Source organism: Lycorma delicatula, chromosome 2 (assembly GCF_047948215.1).
Source record: "Lycorma delicatula isolate Av1 chromosome 2, ASM4794821v1, whole genome shotgun sequence".
Lineage (NCBI taxonomy): Eukaryota > Metazoa > Arthropoda > Insecta > Hemiptera > Fulgoridae > Lycorma > Lycorma delicatula.
Genome location: NC_134456.1, coordinates 221,139,661 through 221,163,921, shown reverse-complemented (window position 1 = coordinate 221,163,921; position 24,261 = coordinate 221,139,661). Strand labels below are relative to the sequence as shown.

Here is a 24,261-nt window from a genome sequence, read left to right as displayed (position 1 = left end):
CAATCGCTTCCTCACCTGCACTGCGCAGTAATTCTATAGGTATTCCGTCTATTCCAGGAGCCTTTCTGCCATTTAAATCTTTTAATGCTCTCTTAAATTCAGATCTCAGTATTGTTTCTCCCATTTCATCCTCCTCAACTTCCTCTTCTTCCTCTATAAAACCATTTTCTAATTCATTTCCTCTGTATAACTCTTCAATATATTCCACCCATCTGTCGACTTTACCTTTCGTATTATATATTGGTGTACCATCTTTGTTTAACACATTATTAGATTTTAATTTATGTACCCCAAAATTTTCCTTAACTTTCCTGTATGCTCCGTCTATTTTACCAATGTTCATTTCTCTTTCCACTTCTGAACACTTTTCTTTAATCCACTCTTCTTTCGCCAGTTTGCACTTCCTATTTATAGCATTTCTTAATTGCCGATAGTTCCTTTTACTTTCTTCATCATTAGCATTCTTATATTTTCTACGTTCATCCATCAGCTGCAATATATCGTCTGAAACCCAAGGTTTTCTACCAGTTCTCTTTATTCTGCCTAAGTTTGCTTCTGCTGATTTAAGAATTTCCTTTTTAACATTCTCCCATTCTTCTTCTACATTTTCTACCTTATCTTTTTTACTCAGACCTCTTGCGATGTCCTCCTCAAAAATCTTCTTTACCTCCTCTTCCTCAAGCTTCGCTAAATTCCACTGATTCATCCGACAACTTTTCTTCAGGTTTTTAAACCCCAATCTACATTTCATTATCACCAAATTATGGTCGCTATCAATGTCTGCTCCAGGGTAAGTTTTGCAGTCAACGAGTTGATTTCTAAATCTTTGCTTAACCATGATATAATCTATCTGATACCTTGCAGTATCGCCTGGCTTTTTCCAAGTGTATATTCTTCTATTAAGATTTTTAAATTGGGTGTTGGCAATTACTAAATTATACTTCGTGCAAAACTCTATAAGTCGGTCCCCTCTTTCATTCCTTCTGCCCAGCCCGTATTCACCCACTATATTTCCTTCCTTGCCTTTTCCAATGCTTGCATTCCAATCTCCAACTATTATTAAATTTTCATCTTCTTGTACGTGTTTAATTGCTTCATCAATCTCTTCGTATACACACTCTACCTCATCATCATCATGGGCGCTTGTAGGCATATAAACGTTAACAATCGTTGTCGGTTTAGGTTTTGATTTTATCCTTATTACAATGATTCTATCGCTATGCATTTTGAAATACTCCACTCTCCTCCCTATCTTCTTGTTCATCACGAAACCTACTCCTGCCTGCCCATTATTTGACGCTGAGTTAATTACTCTAAAATCACCTGACCAAAAGTCACCTTCCTCTTCCCACCTAACCTCACTAATTCCTACTATATCCACATTCACCCTATCCATTTCCCTTTTTAAATTTTCTAGCCTACCAACCTTTTTTAAGCTTCTAACATTCCACGCTCCGACTCGTAGAATGTTATTTTTTAATTTTCTGGTGACCCCTTCCTTAGTAGTCCCCACCCGGAGATCCGAACGGGGGACTATTTTACCTCCGGAATATTTTACCAAGGAAGGCGCCTCCATTATTGCTATGTGAAAACGCAGAGAGCCACATTTTCTTGGAAAAAAGCAGCTGTAGTTTTCCATTGCTTTCAGCTGCGCAGTACTCAGAGGACTGAGTGATGTTGATACGGCCGTTTAAGTCATTGTGACTCACGCCCCTAACAACTACTGAAAGAGCTGCTGCCCTCTTTCAGGAATCATTCCTTAGTCTGGCTCTCAACAGATACCTCTCCGATATGGTTGCACCTTCGGTCCAGCTACTCTGTATCCCTGAGCACTCAAGCCCCCTCACCAACGGCAAGGTCTCATGATTCATAGAGGAGGAATTTAAAATTATATTTTAATAAATGATGTCATTCTGTCATTAGAGAATTTTTAACAGTTAAGCCCAAAAATATAATTTTAATAGAACATATGAGATGAAGAGGTAATAATGATTTGAAAATTAACGTAATCATCACAGTTTACTTATTAACTAGTAAAGAAAAATTCAATTTTAAACCAAACATTTGGCATTTTGTAATGTTGTTCAGGAGAGGTACAGTGGTGGGAAAGTTTCTGTTATTATACCATAATTTCTAAAAAAAAATAAACTCGCCTTACAGCAGCTGTTGATGTAGCCTACCATCGACATGTCACTGCCAATCTATTATCAGCAATATTTAGAAAATACACTTTCATGATTTGTTACACCTTCAAATGTAACATTTGTCTTTGAGATCATTCTGTTATAATACAGCATTACATTGTTCTTAGTACTACATTAAATCCCTAATCTTATAAATTTATTATTTTTCATACCTATAAATATCTTTTGTGAACAAAACCAAAAAAATGGGGATATAGTGGTTGTTATTTTTAAAATATTGTTACTATAAATTTATATGTAAATTATAATACTATCGCAAACTATAATCCCATTTTACACTTTATAATTTTCATTGTACTTATTCTATCTCTTTTTAGAGCTTATTTATTTTTAAATTTACTACAAAATGAAGCTGTATTTGTCATAGATCTACTAGTTCATCAAATGTAACAAGTACATCACATATTATCAAGATACCTCAGAACTTACTAATGAGAAATAAATTTTTAAAAATCAAAAAAAAGAAGAGAAAAAATTCATTGATAGATAGAGCAGTTGATTGTAATAAATGGACTTTTACTCTGTTTTTCATACACAGAATCTGTTCTTACAGTGTTCTGCATTACCTATCCAAATGCTACTTGATCAGAGTAAGATGTGTATTATAACGTATTTAAAATATCATACTCAAATCCATGATAATTAAAAGAAAGTGTATACTTATATTACTATGTTTATTCTGGATAGATATTACTGTGCAGTGTACTGACAGGACAGCTTAACAGCAAGTGTACTATTATATTTATAAGGTAATTTAATTTTTATATTAGCAAACACGTCTAACAAGACGTCGCCATTTCCCAGTTTCTGGAAAATGTTTTAAATTCTTTAAGATAAAAAATTTCATTTTCTATTTTCTAGAATATTTCTAAAACATTTAGTTATACCGATAAAACAACTTAGTAGCTGTGGTATCAATCAGTATCTGAAAAGAAACTTGCTTTTCAAGCCGTACTTCACAAATTGTAGAAATTTTATCATTTGCCAAGAATACACGTGTAAATTTAGGTCCTCGCTTCAAGATGTAGAGTATGCTGGTGCGCCTCGGGGAAAATTTTTTGCTTTCTTTATTGTTTATTAATGATCTGAGCAAAATCTTGATCTTCATTACAACTCTTTTCACAGATGATACCGCTGTAATCATTTCTAAAGATAATTACAAAAATGGATAGAAACTTTCACAATTGCAGCTTTAAAAATTTTTCACTAAACTCATAATTAATTTATTTACCTTAATGTGATTTCATGTGTTTGATTAAATAATTAATATGAACTTTAAATACATCTATTTCGTTTTACAAATTTTATACTCTGTTCCGATCAGAAAAACCATTTATTTATAAAGTAGGAAGTTAGGTTAAATAATCTGTTACAAAAATCTACCTTACCAACAGTTTATATTAAATCCCAAACGCTTTGGATCATTTGACTATCCACAGTAGAGAGATTGTTTTGTAATCTAAAACTTAAAACGTAAATAAGAAATTATATATTAACACAACAGGTCTTCTTGGCAGTACAGAATTTAATTGAGTTAGACAACTTGAAAATGATTAATTTAAATAGAAAATCATTTTATATATAAATTTTTTTTGTTGAGATTCCTGGTTTTATAAAAATTGTTGGAAAATCTAATATTTAAATGAAATTATCCGGGCTGTAATTATGTTTATTTTATAAAATGTGTTTAGCATAATTAGATTTATCGAAACAGCCTTTCTTTATACTATTATTATGTTGTTTAGCTCTAATAGAAACAGAACGGTTGGTCATAACAATATATTTTAGACGGCAGTTTTCGCGTTTTAAACTATACCCATCTTGTCTATCTATGATATTTATTTCATTATTTTAGTAGAATCGCTATTGTGTATAAAATTTATATGTTTTTAAAAAGTTAACTTAAAAAGTAACACAACTTTAAATACAACTATTTATGTTATTTTTTTTCTTTAAATTGAGATTATACCAACCGGGTTGGTAGTATTGAACGTGTCTGCAAATCAGCTGATTTCGTAGTCGCGAGTTACAACTTTCAGAGCCTATTAGTATGATTTGTATTAGTTTGTATTGATATTATTTCAGAAGTAATACCCTCGGTGATTCACGGAGACTACAGAAAAAAAAAATAGAAATTGAGATCACGTTATATAGATTGTATATATCAAAGTTTTTTCCGTGATTTGCTTAACCTATTCTGCTTCGTTTGTAACTAACGGTTAATTATAGATTTCGCTCGGGTTCAGCAACCCCGGTGAAAGAGGTGGTACTGAAAATTTATAGGACAATAATTAAGGGGCAAAATTGTGATTTCTGTGGGTTTTTTACCTTTAAAATTGAATAAAATAGCTACCAAAACAGTATCTGCAGTAGTTTTTAAGAAATCTGGGATGAAAATCAATAATTTAGATTAAAAAACCCGTTATTATGTTTGATCTACAATAACTTTGTTAAATGGGTAATAAACATGTAAAACCTTTAAATAAGACTTTTAGAGAATATAATTCTGAACATAATTGTGCAAGATAAGTCGAATAAACCAAAGAAAGTTTAGAAAAATTAGAATTCAGTTTAGAAACAATACAGTAAATTGTACCTACCAGTTTATAATAAATATTCAAAACCAAGCCCACTAGTTTCATAACTTCCCTTCTGTACTGCTTTTGTAGCTCTTTATACTACTTCAGGGCTATCCTTAAGTTTCTCAGCAGCATCCGTAATGCAAACAATTAATTTCTCATGAGAATGTATTTTTGTCTTATATACAATATTTTTCACGCGTCCCAGTTGGAAAAATCTAAAGGTATTCTTGGTGGCCAGAAAGGTGGACCTCCACGACTGATCCATTTCTCAGGGAAATGATGGTAAATGTGAGCCAAAAAAATACAGTAACAGTAATTTCATTGGTTTGTTAAACAATGTCAGTAGTATTTAATCAGGTTTATGTCAGTGTGTGCAGGTTATAATAAATAACAAACCAGTAAACAATTTTATACTACTACAGTGGTCGGCCTAGCCTTGTGACTCATGAACTGACGATGAAAATCAACGATAAAATTTGTGAAAATCGCCGCATTACAGTTACAGAACTCTTGCTGCATTTCCCCCAGACTTGCATGAAATTGTATCAGGGAAGCTTGGTTATCACAAGTTACGTGCAAGGTGGGTGCCAAAAATCTAAGGCGGCAGATTTCTACAGAGAAGGAATTGAAAAGCTTGTGCTTTTCAAAACATAAGTTACTTTCTGGACAGCCCTCGTATATATATATATAATATCTACCACCTGCCAAAATAGTGGTAGTATAGTACAAGTTCCTATTTCTACAAGCATGTAATCCACTGACAATAATTTCTCATAAATAATAACCAAAAAATGCCTTGGAAGATAAAAAAAGGATATATATATTGTATTTTTTATAATCAAAAACCAACTTGAACAAGTCGAGTACAGAATTACAAAGTAAATTAAATGACACTTACCTTATTTTTCTTTTCTTTATTTCAATAGCTCTTTCACAGGATCCTGCATATCAGTTGTATATAAAATTATAATCAAAACAACAATTTTTTTAGAAAAAATCAATATTAAAATTATTATCATATACAGAAAACATTAAGTCAATAAAATAAATATTACATACATTTAAATATGACATTAATTAAGAATAAAAATTTTAAATTAACTTTAAAAATAAAATAATTATAAGATTCATACCATGTAACCTAAGACTACATAAGGTAACATTGACTGGTCAGGTTACATGGTATAAATCTTGTAATTATTCTATTGACTTCATGTTTTCTATATATGATAGTAATTTCAATTTTAATTTTTTCTAAAAAAATTGTTATGTTTTGATATGTAATTTTATATAATTTATAAATACAACTGATGTTGCAGGATCCCACAAAAGTGCTATTGGAATAAGGAAAAGAAAAATAAGGTAAATGTCATTTTGTTTACTTTGTAATTTTGTACTTGGGTTGTTCAAATTGGTTTTTGATTATAAAAAATACAATATATTGGTACAGAGGAATATGGGTCTTGTAAGTATTGACTTTATAAAAATTATATATATATCTGTGTGTGTGTGTGTGTGTGTGTGTGTGTGAGTGCACACACACACACACACAGAGTGAGAGAGGGACAGACAGACAGAGAGCGAGAGGAAAAACTATTTTATTAAGCATTAGACAAAATTTAAATCAAATTAATAAAATGGAATTGAAAAAAAACAATTATATAGATCAAAATATTAATTTAATATTACAATATTTTAGATAAAATGTATCTATCCATCCATAACATAATGCATTAACCATAAAATATAAAACAAATAGTAATATTATAAATAAGTTATACAGCATTCTGTGGTTGACTTAAATTATTTTAATTACACTACTGCACTACACCTTTCAACAAAATAACTTCTGCCCACAAAATTTTTTTAAATCACTATTTTTTTAAACTTTTTGCATCACAAATTTTATTTATTTTTTTGTATTTATTAATAACTAATAAGTATTACATTTCATAATTTGTTTTCTTCTTTAATTTTTAATGACCTCTGATATCTGTAATAAAAAATTATATTAATTTTATAAAAAAGTAAATAAATAGTTTTATCTAAGTATTTTTCAACACAATACTAATCACTAAGCAAATGTTTTTCTCTGAAGGTTACATCTGTAAAACATTATGAATTCTATATATTTCATACCGAAATGAAAGTTGTTCCTACTGTTATTGTTATTAAGTATTAAAATTTACTGAAGAAAATCTCCACAAAATGCAGAAATTATACAAAAGGGTACCTTGCTTTTCTTCATTATTATAATTGAAATGTTCTATAACTTTCTTTAGAGGTTTTAATACAAGAAGTAACACTTCAGAATTAAAATTATTATAATAAAAACAAAAATTATTATAATAAAACAATCTATGATCAATTTCAACATGAGAACTATCTGCTTAATGCTATTTCAGCTCTCATTAAAGTAATTATTTTTGTTGCAGGATACGTTTAAAAATACTATCATGATATACAGTATGAAAATAGTTTTAAAGAATTAAGCAAGAATTATATCATAGGAATTGATGAAATACATCTGAATTACCTGTTGGTATATGAAGAAGTAAAACTGGAATTTATAGATTTTAATAAGAATGCAATAGCAAAATAAAAAACAGGAGCAAATACAGGTGAGAACTATCACACAATCACTTTAATGTGCTTATAAATCATGTGAAGGTGTATTAGTTGAGGCCAGATCAATCTCAGGAACAGTATAGAGGTACAAGAGAGGTGGTCATTCTAGTCCTTAGACCAGGGGTCTCAAAATATTCTAGCCTAAGGGCCATACTGACTCGTCCACAACCTTGGAACCTTGAGAGCCTAGAGCTAACTAGCTCATGATACCATCCTACCGTAGTTTAGAAATACGTGCAAATTTTCATTTCAGGACTAGCTGGCGAGTGAGATATCTATGGCACAGGGACCGAGGGTGGACTCCACTCCGTTCATAATTTCAATTGGTACTTATGAGCAAGGACATTTCATTGCGGCAGAGGTAGCCGATGAGTGTGCTGTGCATTACGTATTGTTACGACTACTTACGACCATGCTAAATGTATAGTAGTGAAATTTTGTGGAGTAGAGAAATAAGTGCAGGATGTCGAAAAACTACAGTAGTGCAGCGATCTGAAAAGTTATACGTAGTGCGACTAGTGTGTTTTGTGACTATGGTTTTTCAGTGAAAATACAGTGTGTTTAATTGTGGGAGTTTAATTTAATTAATTAATTAAAAGTGTAATTTAATAGTATTAATTGGCATTATTTTGATTTGAAGTTACGTCTCTTTTGTGTGGATTTGCATAAATATGGAAAAGAAACGAAAGATATAGAGAGTGAGTGCAGAACATTTAAAGAGCAATGGGGATATCAATATTTGTGATCGAGTCAAGTAATAAGGCAATGTGTATAATTTGCAAAAAAACAATATCAGTTCTCAAAGAATACAATATAAAATGTCATTATGAGACTAAACATTCTCAGAATTACTCCAGATTTACAGGAAGCCTACGGTTAGAAAAACATGAATCTTTGAAATGCAAGTTGAAATCTCAGTAATTGTTGTTTAAGAAAGTAAATGCTGAACCAAAAGCAGCAACTTGGTCAATCCATTTGAAGTGACCCAAGAGTCAAAAAAAATTAAAACTTAATTTAAACAGTACTAAGATTTTTCAGAACTTCAATTGGAAATGACTGATTTGCAGTGCAGCGATATTTTTAAAGAAAAATATTTAAATCATCATTGCTGGAATTTTATAAGCGCCTTCCACTCACACAGTTTGATCAGGTGCATAAATTTGCTTGTGTCTTTTTTTCTGCTTTCGGCACTACTCATATACGTGAAAAAATATTCTCCAAAATGAAATATATAAAAGATATTTATAGACCCAAATTAACCGATTATCATTTGAAGTCACCGTTGACAATTTCCATGAATAAACTCCACAACTGCAAACAATTGTCAGTGGAAAGTTACAGCTACTTAAATCTCAATAATCATAATTGTAATGTTTAATTTCATTACGGGAATTACCTATGTACGTCACTTACTGTTGTTTTGGAGATAAATTTCATATCATTAATTACTTAAAATATTCAATTTCATTATGTATGTTAGTTATTGTATTTCTTAATCGGTCGTTAAATAAAAACATCTGATTATTTTGTATGATTTACATACTTTTTAAATAATTTTACAATGTAATCAAAATAAACTGTAGCCGGTTATTGGGCATGTCGATGGGCTGGATTGGTGGTGCTCACAGGCTGTAGTTTGGAGACGCCTACCTTAGACTAAAAGGGAAGGTTTAAGAGTTATACCTAAAGACATTCAGAGATCAGAGAGGGGGTTTTATAATGTAGAACAAAATAGTTTTGTTGATGTACTCATCATGAAATGTAGCTTAATTTCTGAAAATAAAAACTCGTTTAAAAATTCCCTATCATGATAAAACCTATCCTGTCAGTAGAAAATTCAAATCGTTTAAATTTTTGTCCTTTGGATAACCTTTCATAACATCTGAATTTTATAATCAATTAAACATAGTTGTTTTTTAAATGTAAGTGAATAGTTGTTTTTGGAACACTCAACTCTACAGAACACTTATGCGCTGATTTTTTTCAGGCTATGCAAATATTGTTTATATCTAAGTGTAGCTAACTTAAACTTAACAAATCACAAAACACACCAAATATTCTGAATCGTAATCATGGTGACTAACAAGCTGCATACAGCTACTGAGCTTGTAACAAAGCACATATGTGCTGGTATAGAACTTGTTTACGAATCGAAAACTTTGCCATTTCTCTTTACTTTGGCATACAATTCAAGTCATGCTTGTTCCAAAACTGTAACTGGCTGCAACTTCACCATTATTTTACTGACACTGTACAAACCATGATGATAATATTTTTCCCAAAATAATTTAGAACTACATTTTTATTTTATGAATTTTTTTTAAGAACGTTTATACAGATGTAGCAAAATAATGAACAGGAGAAAACAGTAGCACTTAAAATAGTTCCATTTGCTTCACTCTGTTCAAAAGAACAGCCTAATAGTCGCACGTTTTGAGAAAATGTATTAAAAGGTGGAATCGACTGCAACTTATATCTACTAAAAGCAATAAAAGAAGATTCATACTTGCATACCTAAAAAACATCCACAATTGTTTTCCAAAAATATATGGACTAAAATCTAAAATTAATTTTACATAAAATTTGTCTTAATTAGTAATTATTACCTTACGGCTCTTGTAAGTTGATAAAAATTAGTAATAGCAACAAAAACATTCACACTGAACAAACTCCAGTTCTTTGGTATAATGACAAGAGAGTATCTTGACCATACAACACCAGTTGCAGCTAATGCAGATGACTGTGAAACACTCAATTTTTCAGCTGGACGTTGAATGTCACCAAGACCAGCTATTACAAGGCCCTGACAAATAAAATAAAATCTTTTATAAAAATTTACAGTTTTGTGCGTGTTTGTATGTGTGTGTGTGTGTGTGTGTGTGTGTGTGTGTGTGTGTGTGTGTGTATAGATATATATATATAAACACGAGGTTTGTTTAAAAATAGACCAATCTTTTTTATTTACGCACCAACAAAGATATTTAATTTAGTAACATTTAGTTGACAGCAATGTCTTCTACATAATCTCCTCTGTAACCACCTGTTTTTGGATTGTTGATATCTCGTTTAGTGTTCATGTTATTGTTATTTGGGTGCAATATGTTTAAGTGTTAATAGTGATTTTTTTAACGTGCAATTTATTGATGATTGAACTTTTGTCTCAATGTCATAGCCGTAACCCCAGCTTTCGTCTCCCATTACGATCCTTTGCATGAATGTTTCATCATCGGCTTGTTCAAGGAGTTGCCAGCATTTGTTCACTTAATGTTCTTTCTGCTGTTAGGTCATCAAACAAGGAACAAACTTTTGTAACTCTATGCATGTTCAATTTTTCAGTCAAAATGTCATGGCATGATCCAATTGAGATGCTAACCCTTTCTGAAGTTCTCTGACAGTCAATCGGCAATTTGTACACAAGAGACCATTAATTTCTTGAACATGTGTCATCAGTTGAAGATCTTCTTGGTCGAGGGTTATCTTCAATTGACTGACAACCAGTTTTAAATTACGAAAATCATTCGTAGCATTGCATATGACCCAGAGCATCATCTCTGTAAGCTTCTTTCAAAACTTAAAGGGTTTCTGTGAGTTTTGTCCAGTTTCACGCAAAATTTTACGTTGTATAGTTCCTCCTGAAAAACGCACATTACAAAAATCACTACTAACATTTAAACATGTTGCACTCTAATAATAATAACAATAACATGAAAACTAAATGCGATATCAACAATCCAAGAACATGTAGTTACAGGGGAGGTCATGGGGAACACAATGCTGCCAGCCACACGTCACTAAATACCTCTGTTGGTACATAATTTAAAACATTCTTGTCTTAAACATATTTATATATATATATATATATCTATAGAATACATAGACAAATATGGTTTTATATACATTAATTTATTTACATTAAATATTTTATAGTCCATTTCTTTTTCTCTGTACATAACTATATATAATATAATATTTTTTCAACCTCCACAAAGTACAGAATTACAGAACTAGTTTTTTAAATTCATCAAAACGTTTTCAGGCCCAAGCCCTTCTTCGATGATATTTTTTATTTTAATAAATTCTTCTTTGTTTTCATTTAGACATTAATTTTAGCTTTTTACATCTTAAAAATTTCAGAACAATTGTTTTGAAATTTTTTAAATGTTTTAAATTTTATTAACAAGCAATTTTTACAAAATAAAATGTAAAAAGTTAAAATTAATGCGTAAATGTAAACAAAGAAGAATTTATTAAAATAAGAAATATCATCGAAGATGGGCTTTGGCTTGAAAACGTTTTGATGAACATAAAAAAGTAAAGGTAGGAGTGTTCTCTAATTCTGTACTTTGCGGAGGCTATAAAAATAATATTGTATTATATTTTTACTTTTTCAAACATTACATTCCTCTTTATCAAATAATTATTAAAAATACTTACTTTTAAAAAAATACTTTTAAAAATAACTTTAAAAGTTATTTTAAAAGTATTTAAAAAATACTTTTATTAAAAATAAATACTTAAATCCACTAGGTACAATAAAAGCAGTGGCAGCTCATAGCTAAAATTAGTGGCGATGTTGCTCCAGAAAATTTTTAGCTTTTGTTTCATAATTTTCTAAGAGGAAACAAACATCTATAAAATGTTAAAGTTTTCTATAAAAAAAAGAATCGATCAGAGTAACTAGAAGCAGGATAATAATTTAATTCTACACTATATCACATTCAAGAATAAGGTACATGGTTTTAAGCACAACAGATGCAGAAAAAAAAATACCTTCCACCAGCATGCAAGGGTCAGCACTGCAGGAGCGTCAGTGCTCTCTCTCCCTTATAGCCTTGTGTGCAACTTCCTATGTGTGCACATGCAGAACAACCAAACACCACACTGCTGGAACTGTGAAAAGCACAGTTTCATACAAAGATTTTTGTATCTTTTTCATAAGTTGTGAAATGGCTACTAACATTAAGCTCGGGGATTATATATTGTACAAGTACATAAAAAGAATTAAAGAAAAAAGGAATTAATATCTAGTGGAAATAGGAGTGCTGCAGTTCCTAAGTGCCTATATGCAAGCCGTCACTGAATAAAAGGTACGAACACTCATCTATCTATAGTGATTTCAGAGCTTTAACTCAATCATCAGCAGACCAATTTTTTGTAAAATTCACAATTATAAATAAAATATAGTTATTTAAAAAAAAAAATAGTTAAAATTTTAGAATCATTAGTAAAAATTTCCTATATCCCATGGTAACATAGGAGTTTTCATGGTATGAGGTATTTAAAAAAAAACTTTATTTATAACTATGTACAGGTGGTCAGGAAGTCACCGTACCCTTAAAGTTAATGAAAAGTATGAGTTAGGAGATTTGTTTAGAACATATGGTATTTTCATTGGATCAGTTGGCAACAGTTTTTTACGTCACACACTCTGAGCAAAAGACAGTTGTGCAAAAATGGTTGACATGAGTAGTTACAGCATCGAGGAGTAGTTAATGATAAGTGTAAGAGGTTCATGAACAACATATGAATCAAACAATGAAGCTAATTAGCGATATGTTTCGGTAATAAGCCGCCATCACAAAACAACAATGTTGGCTTGGGTAAATGTGCATTTGAAATAGGCAGTGTTAAAGATAGACCACAGAGTGGATAAAAGTTAATGCAGTTGGAAACACGCATTGCTGTTGCAGTTTCCATTGAACAATTCCTAATGAAATCAACTTGTAAACGGTCAGCTAAACTTCATATACCACAGACAACAACGCAAGATCATATGAAAAAGGACTTGAAAGTTAGGCCATTTCGTCCAATGTTCATCACTGGACTGTCAGACTGCAAACATGGAACGTCGTGCTGCATCCTGTTGAGCTTTATTAAAATAATTCCCTGCTGCAGTGCACCGTGGAAAGGTGCTTTTTACAGACAAATTTGCAATTTATTGCAGTTCATATGCCAGAAATGTGTTATTTTGGGCGAAAGAAAATCCTATTATGCAACAGAGATGGAAAGAAATCCACCGCATGTCATGATATGAGCTGGAATGACAACTCGTCATTTGCTTGGTTCATATTTTTTTGATGGGCCAATGAATGCACAAACTTAAGATGTTGAAGGCACGATTAATACCACAACTTCAAGAGAAGGATCTCATGGAACAAGTACAGTTGCAGCAGGATGGAATACCTGCACATGTTGCTAAATCAGTCCACGTGTTCCAGGATGTTGGTTTGGCTGCGGTATTCCAGTGTCACCAGCTCCATTATCATGACCACCATGAAGTCCTGATTTTAACACACCATTATTTTTAGAAATTCTAAAACACCAATAGAAGATGACTTTTCACATTCGTTTTTACTTTCAATCTCAACTAACATACTTATACGGATAGAACATATTTGCATTTGAGTGGAGGTTACTTTTTGAATACATAAAGATTGACGGTAAATACAAACCCTATTAATTTTGTGTGAAAAGTTGTCTTTTGTATTCTGCATCTTATAGATAATGGTTCACTTTTTTTTCATAAAAAGATGTGATGAATGGTTCTATAGTCACCACACTCCACAGCATTATTCTTTTTTGGCAATGCAATAAGCATTGATTTCAGCCAATGTGTTGGAATTTCCCCTGAGCATAATATGAGTTGAAAAACTGGCCAAAACACAATAGACAATTGATCGTCCTTCAGTAGTTTTAATAGTGTGCCGTGCATTTTTTCAGGTCCGACAGCTTTACTATTTTTCATATTTTTAATTGCTTATATCATGTCTTCTTTCATTTCATCTTCATCTAGACTTTCTTCTTGACCAAAATTGACATTATCCAGCATACGCTGTGCAGGCCTTGCATCACCAAATAATTCTTTGATGTATTTTTTTCCATTTAGCATTTTTGTCATTCTCCTCTAGTATCATATTATCATGTTTGTCTTTCAAGTTATTTAGTACCACTTTACAGTACAAACCAGTGAATACTTTCATTTTCTTATGGACATTGAAAAAATCGTGTTTAGTCTACACCTCTTTGATTTTTTGACACTTCATCTTCAGCTATTCATCTTATGGATCTTTCTGCAAATAATTCTGCCCAGTCTCATGCACTCATTTCCATTACCTTTCGTCATTCTTTATCACTCGTAAATTCTAATATTTCAGTGGTCATCTATGCATTCCTTCTACTACACTGCAAGGCAAGGTGCCTCATTCTGAATTCTAGACTGCCCTTCCTTCTACTTTTCCCAGATGACATTTGGGTCTGCTACAGACTGCAATTCCACCATTAAATCTTTCATTTCTTTCGTAGCATGCATATGAATATCTGATTCTAGCAGCTTGCGATCATTGATCAGTTGTGGTGACGGTGATTTGCCCATCTGTGGAAAATGTGATTTTAACATAATAACAACTAGGTTGTAATCAGAATTCACATCAGCGCTAGGATATGTCTGCTCACATTTAACATATTTCTTCATGCTGACCTCTATTGAATTTTGCATTCCAATCGCCCACCCAAAACTATGGTGATTTCACCTCTTAGTGAGTTTTAATAATGTTGCAATCTGTTCATAGAACCACTCGATTTCCTTGCCATCCTTGTCTGCAGTAAGTGCATAAACTTGAATAATATTCAGAAGACAAATTAGTTAACTTGATTCTTTACAAAAACAGAACGTAATCCAAAACCCCATTGCCAATGTGTTCAACCATCAAAATAGGAGCACCCACTCTGTGACTAGGATCATTCAAACCGGAATAGAAAATCACTGCTTTGTCCAGCTTCACACTTCCGCAGCCAATGCCCTCACTAAGTCCAAGAATGTCTGTTATATAATTGCTTCCTCTCTACATCAGTGTTATGCAGTTTACCAGCTTGGAACAGACTGTGAATGTTCCATGTGGCTAATTTTACGTTCCTATTGTTACTGCAGCTTTCATTTGTCAAGGAGTCGGTGCAGCCCCATCTGGAAATCCGATTGGGGGCTGTTTTACTTCCAGCTGATGATTTTACAATAACTCATGCCATGTTGACTGTTGTCAATACTCCACTGGTTTCCCCGATGTCTTTTGGGGGATTTTCTATCAGGGTTTACTCCTCTATAGCATGGTCTCATTTTGAGACCTTGGAGACTCTTCTACACATCCAACACAGCATATACTTGGCTGGGGTACATAAACGTGCCACAGGTTCTGATTGCCATTTCATTTCTCCTTCTGTGGGACTAGCACCATATGATGGTTGAATTCAAATAAGTTTTCTCAAATCTAACTTCAACTTCATTTATGTAAGCTATTTTTAAAGATTGAAGAAGTATGTTTCATAATATTTGATACAAACATCTCATCATGTAGTTCATGATAATTACTGATCTTAGATTGATTTTTAATTTTTGTATAACTAGTGTTGTTTTTTTTTTTTAACAAAAAATAATTTCTGAACAAACTGAAAACAGTAATACAAGTATCATCCTACTTGTACCTTTGCCAGCCTGAGAGTTGAGATAAGATATTGCAGTTCAGCCAAAGTAATCATTACGGTATCACATCCTTAGATGGCTCAGCAGTTTATAAAGAAATTCACCCCTCATTTGAAATGATATCAATAGGAAGATGACACCCAGCTATGTACAGAGTTTGTATGTATCTAAACAAAAAAATATTCATTTTTGACTACATGTTCAAATAAAACGAAAATGACAATTTCCCTTTTGTTTTCCTTCTGTCCCCTATTTTGTGTTTTTCTACAGAAATACTTATATCAAGATTAGATTTTATTCTCAATACAATGAAAGGCTTATCATGTTTGCTAATAAAACATACTTTTATAAAGCTATGATTATCAAGATATTGAAGATTAAAAAATTGACATCACCACCATTTTAGAATTAGTAAATATGATTACAAAATAGATGATAATTTTTTATTTATTAATTAGAGAAAGTTGCTTAAACATATCTACCCTGTACAAATGTTTACATATTTTTGTCCAAAGAAGAGATGGGATGGACAAAAAGTGGTAGATCCAGAAATTAATGAATTAGATACAGCAGAAAGATGACCATTATGAAAGAAATAGAAGAAAAATAATACAAATGGTTTGGTTATGACTAAAAAGAGACAGAAAGAGAAAGAATAAACCAAGGTCAGAATGGAAAAGAGACATTTCAAGGTAGAGTCAGAAAAGAGCATAGTGGCCATGATGAAAATAAAGATTGAAAATTAGATAAATATTAAAATGATTCCTCAATCCAATCTTTAGATAAAATTTTTTTTTAGCAAACACAAAATGGATAGCAGAAGAAAAACGAAGGGGAAATTACCATTTTTTTATAGAACTTTTTTTGTTCATTTTGAAATGTAGAGGCAAAAAAATGAATAGCCAGATACACGTTTTTGTTACACATTCCACATTTTAAGTGGGCATTTTCAGTGAAATATTACCTTCAGATAAAAAGCAGCATCAAAAAAACTTCCTTATTATTGTGTCATAATACTCAGCATAACTGTTGTTTTATGGGTGGAGCAAAATGTTATTAGTTCTTATCTCTAATTTTGTTAATGCATTATAAATTTTAGATACCACACTTATAGTCTTTCATCATATAGTATGTAATCAGATTTAGAAAATGTAATATATTTTGTATTGTAATTTTGCATGACCTGGTACATTTTTTAGGTTATATTTGTTTATTAGATTTTATCATTTATTCTCATCGGTTCATATTTTAATTTATTACTTTTTCTTTAGTGTTTTTATTTTATGCACTGCTTGCTCGGTACTGATTTTTCATGTATGTACGTCTTGTGTATGTGTTATGTAGTGACCCAAGCATCAGTACAGAATAAGGAAAATTTGAATGCGGCTGCTTCCAGATCAAGTACAGAAGCGACTGGCACTAGTCATTCTGAATCTACCTATAATAAAACATCTGGTACATCTAATATTATCAGTAATGATATCGTTAATAGCAGTGTAACTAATATTAGTGATGGTAAAGTGCCTGATAGCCCTTTACATGAATTTATTTCTGATACTTTTACGGCAAGTAAACAAGATTTATTAGAAGTTGAAAAGAATATGAAGAAACTTGGAATAACTGATGATGCTCAATCAAGATCAGCTAAAAATGGTTTGTATACGGTTAGCTTTTTTAATATTTTTTTTTATTTATTTATTTTCAGTCATTTATTTACTGAAAAATCATTTTTAAGTATCATTTTAAGTTTTCCTCTGAACATATTAACTATTTTACAGGTCGTAAATATCCATTTATTTTATCTTAACAATTTGCAATACTAAGAAAAATTAGCGAAGTCCAAGTATAGCGCAGGCTACACTTTGTATTTAAATCCTTTTGCAGTATTCTTTTTATTTCAATGAATGAATCAATCAGTCAATATTTACTCCCTCAAAATAATATATTTACAGTGGTAGTACATAAATATATTTAAAGTATACATATCAATCGCTTTACAAACTGAATTATGCAAGTATAATAATTTCAATTAGGGATCACTAGCAGAAGAGAACTTGAATGCTAGTGATGGTGCTATTGAGTGAATATAATTACAATCATTTTATAGTTACCACTAACAGTAAAACAATTGTAAATTAAACATAATATTGATTGTAAATTTAGACAACATAAAAATTTTCACACAACAATAAAATCATGAGTTCAAAATAGATATAGATTGAATAACTGCAGCGCTATCAAGACAAATTTACAAAATTTATTTTGAAATAAATTTTATCCAATATCTATTCAGTTATTTTCCTAAGTTTAAAGTTACTTAACCTCAAAAATGTAAATTCAATTTGTATCCGGTGTACTAGTTTGTGACATGCACAATGAAACTGGTCTCCTACATGTAATCATGTAAACCCTCAAAACATTGAAATACACATCACATCATAAATAATATGTTAAATTTTTGTATAAAATTCTTTTTTGTTTAGATTAATATAGTTAGTTAAATTCTTTACATAAGTTAGTCTTATTATTAGGACACCCATTTCCTTAAAAATTTACTTGCTAGACTATTGATTACACTTAACTAAGGCTGCTTTAAGAATATATTTTTGTATAGTAAAAAGTTTATTTAGCGAGTATCAAATGCCCCATTCCAAATTTCTATGGAATAATTTAGCAAAGAATGAGCATATGCATAGTACATTTATTTATTTAGCATATGGCACTAAAACATAACACTAATTACAGTCAAAATTACAAACAAAGATTTAACAAACTAATATATGCTACTGATTCTGGAGTCGCCATCAGGAAATCTTCAGGATTCCCTTTATACGCTGTCCTAAGGCAAACTTCTGTGATGTGTCTGACAGTTTGATTTTCACCACACTCACAAAGGGGCTTCTGTGTTTTACCCCATTTATACATAGTACATTGATTTAATGATACAAAAAGATCTGATTTTATTGTTCAAAACTGATAAAATAAGTGTCTTTTTTGTTACTTAAAAATTTGACACGAGTTTGCTATTTCAGACATGGCATCCAGATATTTTACTGTTGTAGCTTTTATTATTAATTCAGAACTGCAATTACTTATAGTATCATGAACCACCTCACAAGATGTGTAAATTCTGATCTAACTGTTATCTAATATTCATACTGGCCAGCAGCATTTGTAGAAAACTTTATATATTTGGTTTTATCCTGGTTTAAAATACATTATGTTTGAACTAACTTCCAGTTTATCTCTTTATAATCGTTTGTTCATTTTGATTAATTTTATTTTAATTTTCAGTGTAATGTAAATTTTTTTTATTTAAGTGAAGGTATAGTGAATTTCTTTTTTTGAAGAAGTACTATCATTGTAATAAACATCGCTATTGTTTGTATTTATAGGTTATTTTATTTTATGATATCTTTTACTTTTTACTGTCTGTTTTTATCATTATATCATCGCAGTTCAGCATTGGTGTATCAAAGGCTTCACTTTCTTTCCATTCTGGAGTAAATTCTTTATTTTCATCATGGTCACTGTTCTTTTCTTAATCTACCTGAAATGTCATTTTTCTGTCATATTTTTGGTTTTCTCTTTCTTTTTCACTTTCCTTTTTTTATAATAAGAGCAACTCTAAAAGAAAAAGAAACTACCTGCCAACTATGATCTGCCATCATTACGATGTAAATATTTTATATAAACATTAGGTTTTTATGTTCGAATACATCACATTAATATAGAGATATTATTCATTAGTTACTGAATTGCTAAGATAATGTTAAATTACTAGCATATATCAATAATATATATATATATATATATTTATGGATAAAATTAAACTAAATTAAAAATGCAGGTCTGTACACAAATCATTTAAATATCTTTATATTTAGTTACAGAATTCATTAAGTAATAATAGCAAAACTTTGAATCATAAACTTTATTTTTCTTTGTAATGTGTTCTATTAAAGTTTATTAGCGATTGAAATTATAAAATGAGAAAACTGCTGAAGGGTTTGGTTTAAAAGAATATAGCCAGTTTTGTATATAAACGAAACTGTAGGATAAAACAGGAGTTGCTATGAAGCTGTGTGATAAAAAATTTTGTGTAGCTTGCTGGTGATTAATTGATTAGTAATTAATTGATTAGTAATTAATTGATTAGTAATTAGTAATTAACTAGATATTCTGCATTCTTCCAGAGCTTGCAAGCTTTGAAACATGTACTATGTACTAACAGCAAATAACATAATGTTATTGAACTCAATTTTTCTATACTTTTTTTATATGGTTTTTAAAGTATTTGCTATAAACATGAATAAAAAACTATTTTCCCATCGATATCTGTAACCCTGTACGTTGCAAAACTTTTGGTCTATCATGAATGATAGTTCTATTAAGAGCAAGGTGCGATTGCAATAACTAATTTGTTAAGAGTTAAGATGTCATTGAACTGTGATCTTAAAAATTGTCAGTTCTTCAAACTGATGTGAGGTCGTGCTTAATTTTTTATTATTGTTTTGATGTTAATAATTTTATTTTATTTTATTTATATAAATGTGAAGTATATCCATTATAATTAATTCCATTTATGTTTGGATTTTTCATGTATTAAAAAAAAAGTCATCCATCATTAAGTAGCTGAAAATAATCATCATCTCACGTTTGCGGAAGAAATTAAATTGAGTTTGAATGAATGTTTTTGAGTATGTCAAAAATATAAGTTTTTGACACCTAATTTTTTAGGTTTTATGCCCAAATGGTTTTTTTCTTTTACTGGTACCTTACTGTCATAAATATGAATGATTGAGTGTATGTGAATACATATTAACAAGGATACATAAATTCAAAAATTTAATTTAATTAAATGGAATTGAAATTATGAAGTACAGTTATTAAAATCTCATTTTACATCTTGCTAGTTTTTTATATTAATGTCATTTATGTAGTATAATTTATTTTTTGTTAGAATCAGTTTTTTTTTTTATAATATTCATCACGTATTTTTCTTATTGCATGTTAAAATACCACAGTCCTTTTTATAAACCCATTTTCAGGTCTGCTACCTATTGCTTTTTTTCTCTTTATTATTATTATTAAAACAGTTATTTTTTTCTTTATTTATTTTTTTATTTAAAATATTTATTTATTTATTTTTCTGACCCGACCACCCTTATGATCCCCAGAAGAAGAATGGGAGAAATAATTGGAGGCTGAGCTACAAGATTATGAGGTTGTCGCTGACGATGATAATTCAGGAAGCGGTGCCAGAGTACATCGCAGTAACAAGTCTAAACATGTTGAAGATATACCCGATGTCGAAGATGATCTTAAATAATAAATTAAAATAAAGGAAAAGACTTACTTATTTTATTATTATTATCGATATACTAGTGCGTTATTGTTATTAATATTATATATATATATATATATATATAGTTAATTTAGTTATGTACATTAATTATTATTTTTTATTGATATTTTTATCGAAAGAATCACTTACACAAACATACACAATTGCATCTATACAGTAACAAACTGATTGTGGAATATTTCTTTATTGCCCTTGTTGATTTTAAGTTTGAGGTGAGTATAGGTAATTAATGACAAGTCCATTATTAAAAATGTTAATCTTCTTTGTTCTATTTTTTGTTGTCATTTAAATCAATAAATATTAATAAAGCGGTTACTTTTAAGTTTTATAAATAAAGCATTGTTAATTATTTGGTGATTCTTTAATATTATTTATTTGATTGTAATTCTATTTTTTTGTTTGTAGTAAGTTATACAGCAGTTTAGTTTATAGATTATATTATTGTTATTATAATTTATTTATATATGTAGTACTTATGTAGAAGACTGATGCTGCATCATGTTTTTCTTTTAATATTAAATATTATTAATTATATGAAAGTCTTTTTTTTCTCTGTGGTGTTAGAGAGAGAGAGAGAGGGGGGTTATGTAAGCAAGGAGTCCAGAGTAATATTCCCTCATCTCATGGAGTGAACAGCTGTCATACTCTTAAACATTACAGTGTTCATGCACAGATCCAATGATATAAGGAGGACAAGTAAATTTTGCATTAAAGGAGAATCCTGAAGCGCCTGGCTGATATTATAAGGTCAATTCACTGATCAAAACAAAACTATTCTATTAAAATTTATAAATCCATTTACATAGTGTTTTTGCTGTATATTTATATACTCTGATAAAGCCAATAATGGTTAGGAACAGAGGAGGTGGTGTAGCAACCGAAAATGTCACAAGGCGGTTGTTCTTCTCCCTCGGGGGGGAATTGAGATGTATATTTACATGTTCTTGCTGGAGTTTTATAATATCTTTGTTTTATCCTAGACGTTCTGTGTTCAAAACCTTATCTGCCTTATTTTTTTTTTTTAATACATAACGTGTATCATAAGTAGAGTAACTAATTACGTGTAAATCTATAGTTACATAGAAAGCAACCTTTAGAAAACATTGTTTCCTAGATACGTTCACAAGTGTTTTATTCCCACTATATTTCAAGGAAAAAGTAAATTAGTCATAAGATAATAGAAAATTTTAATAAGATTTTTACCTACAAAGTTGTAAGGTAAAAGCCACTTATCTTCCAGAAGTACACGCTTTATAAAGCAGGATTGAACCTATCTGATCATATCCATTGACATTTAAAGAAATCAAAAGTATTTCAAAATATAAAGGGTGGGTGCAGTATGTTACTTTTTAGCTGTGTTAACTGTCTAACAAACATATTACTTTATTCTAGAAATAAACAGTATAAATTAGGTTTACGTTTCCTCGAGGATATCTCCACTTCTGCTCTGTGCAATGTAGACATCTACTGAAGAAAATACAACATTCAGTGCAGTTCACGACTAGTTTATTATCAGTGATATAAAACGTTATATCATGATCTTTTAATTTCTTGTAAATATGCTGTATTTCTTTTTGTTCGTGTGAATTTTTCTTAATCTTAATTTTTGCTTTTAAATTCAAAATAAATTATTCATATTTAATTGATATATACAAATGCATAGACATATTCAGTACCAATAAATAAAATTGTACTGTAATGTTTATTACTATATATATTATATATATATATATATATAAAATAAAAGATTTAATATACCATTAGCGAACTGTAGATTTAGTTCTCGAATTGCTTTGAAATTTTATTCAGTTATGATTCCTTTTCCTTTCTTTTTGGTTATGAAAAAATATATATTTTCATTTTCACATGGAAAGGTCCAACCTTTTTATCTGTGCATTTATTTTAAACAAAATTTTTATATCCTTTATTTGATATTATTATTCTTCATATAAATTTAATTAGTGTGATCTTTTCCAGTTTGAATATTTATCAAACTGGAATTCCAAGTATGCTCAATATTATGTGCTGAACTCGCTATGAAAATTAGTTTCAAATATTTGTAGTAGTTTGTAGTGTGAAGTTCTGTTTTTATATATGACACACAAATTGTTGTACATTGTAGTAAAATAAACTGTTACTAATTTTAAAATGTCTAAAACTGATCTTTTGTCCTCAGAATATGATAAAAATATTTTTTAACAATAATATAAATATAAACTTTAAAAACCAAAAAATAATGTCCCTCACCTATACAGTATTGGTAATTTTGTTTTTGTTCATAAACAAAGTAGTATCATTAGGTGGCATGTGAATTGGACCACATCCATAATTTAAAACAGGCATATAATTGTAGAATGCATCGAAGATGTTAAGTAGTCATAAGCAGCAAATGAATTATGATCAAACTGTTATTCTGAAGTTTATTAATTCATTCCCTTAACTGCTTGAGGAATAGGCAATGAAAAATGACTACTTTTGTTGGCAATTTGTTATATTTTATCAGTTATTCTTATCGGCTAAAAAGCTAGTAGGTTTACAATACTAATAAAATCTTATAAGTTGATTTTGACAAATAATAATGTAATATAATGCCCTCACTCTCTGATACCAGAAAATTTACAAAAAAAAATAATTTTTTTCATTAATATCTAAAAAAAAACATATTACAGTTGTTCAAGAAGCGTGTATCTTCCCCAAGAAATGTGTTCCCTCTTTGGAAACCATACTATTTTCTGTATTTAAAAGAATCCATTATCAATATTTAAAACAAATATAATAATTGATATAACGCCTGTTTTTTAAATATAAACTGTTTTTTAATTTTTGTCTTTTTATAAAATTATTATTAGCGAAGTAAGTAATTTGATGTTTTTTTTGTTTTTTTTTTGTAGGATGTTGTTAAATAGTAAATAAATACATAACCAGGTTGAATGTTTTTTTTTTTTTTTTTTTCATATTATATGCTTTATTTGAAATATTATTTTTTTAAAAGCAGTTAAACAGAAT

At 30.0% G+C, this 24,261-nt stretch overlaps 1 protein-coding gene, 1 long non-coding RNA gene and 1 pseudogene across 2 annotated transcripts; 2 read left to right on the top strand and 1 right to left on the bottom strand.

The window, feature by feature from the left end:
- Window positions 1-24,261, top strand: part of LOC142319669 (heat shock 70 kDa protein 4-like) — a 123,291-nt pseudogene that overhangs the window by 84,215 nt on the left and 14,815 nt on the right.
- On the top strand, window positions 4,209-22,785 carry LOC142319668 (uncharacterized). Its single transcript, XR_012755245.1, has 4 exons — window positions 4,209-5,068; window positions 7,222-7,407; window positions 17,232-17,540; window positions 21,068-22,785. It is a non-coding gene; the product is annotated as an uncharacterized LOC142319668 (long non-coding RNA).
- Window positions 6,573-16,016, bottom strand: LOC142319667 (mitochondrial pyruvate carrier 2-like). Its single transcript, XM_075357220.1, has 3 exons — window positions 15,890-16,016; window positions 10,021-10,217; window positions 6,573-6,779 (listed from the first exon to the last, which is right to left on the bottom strand). Exons 1-3 carry the CDS (start codon window positions 15,941-15,943, stop codon window positions 6,737-6,739), a joined length of 294 nt encoding a protein of 97 aa, XP_075213335.1. The 5' UTR covers window positions 15,944-16,016; the 3' UTR covers window positions 6,573-6,736.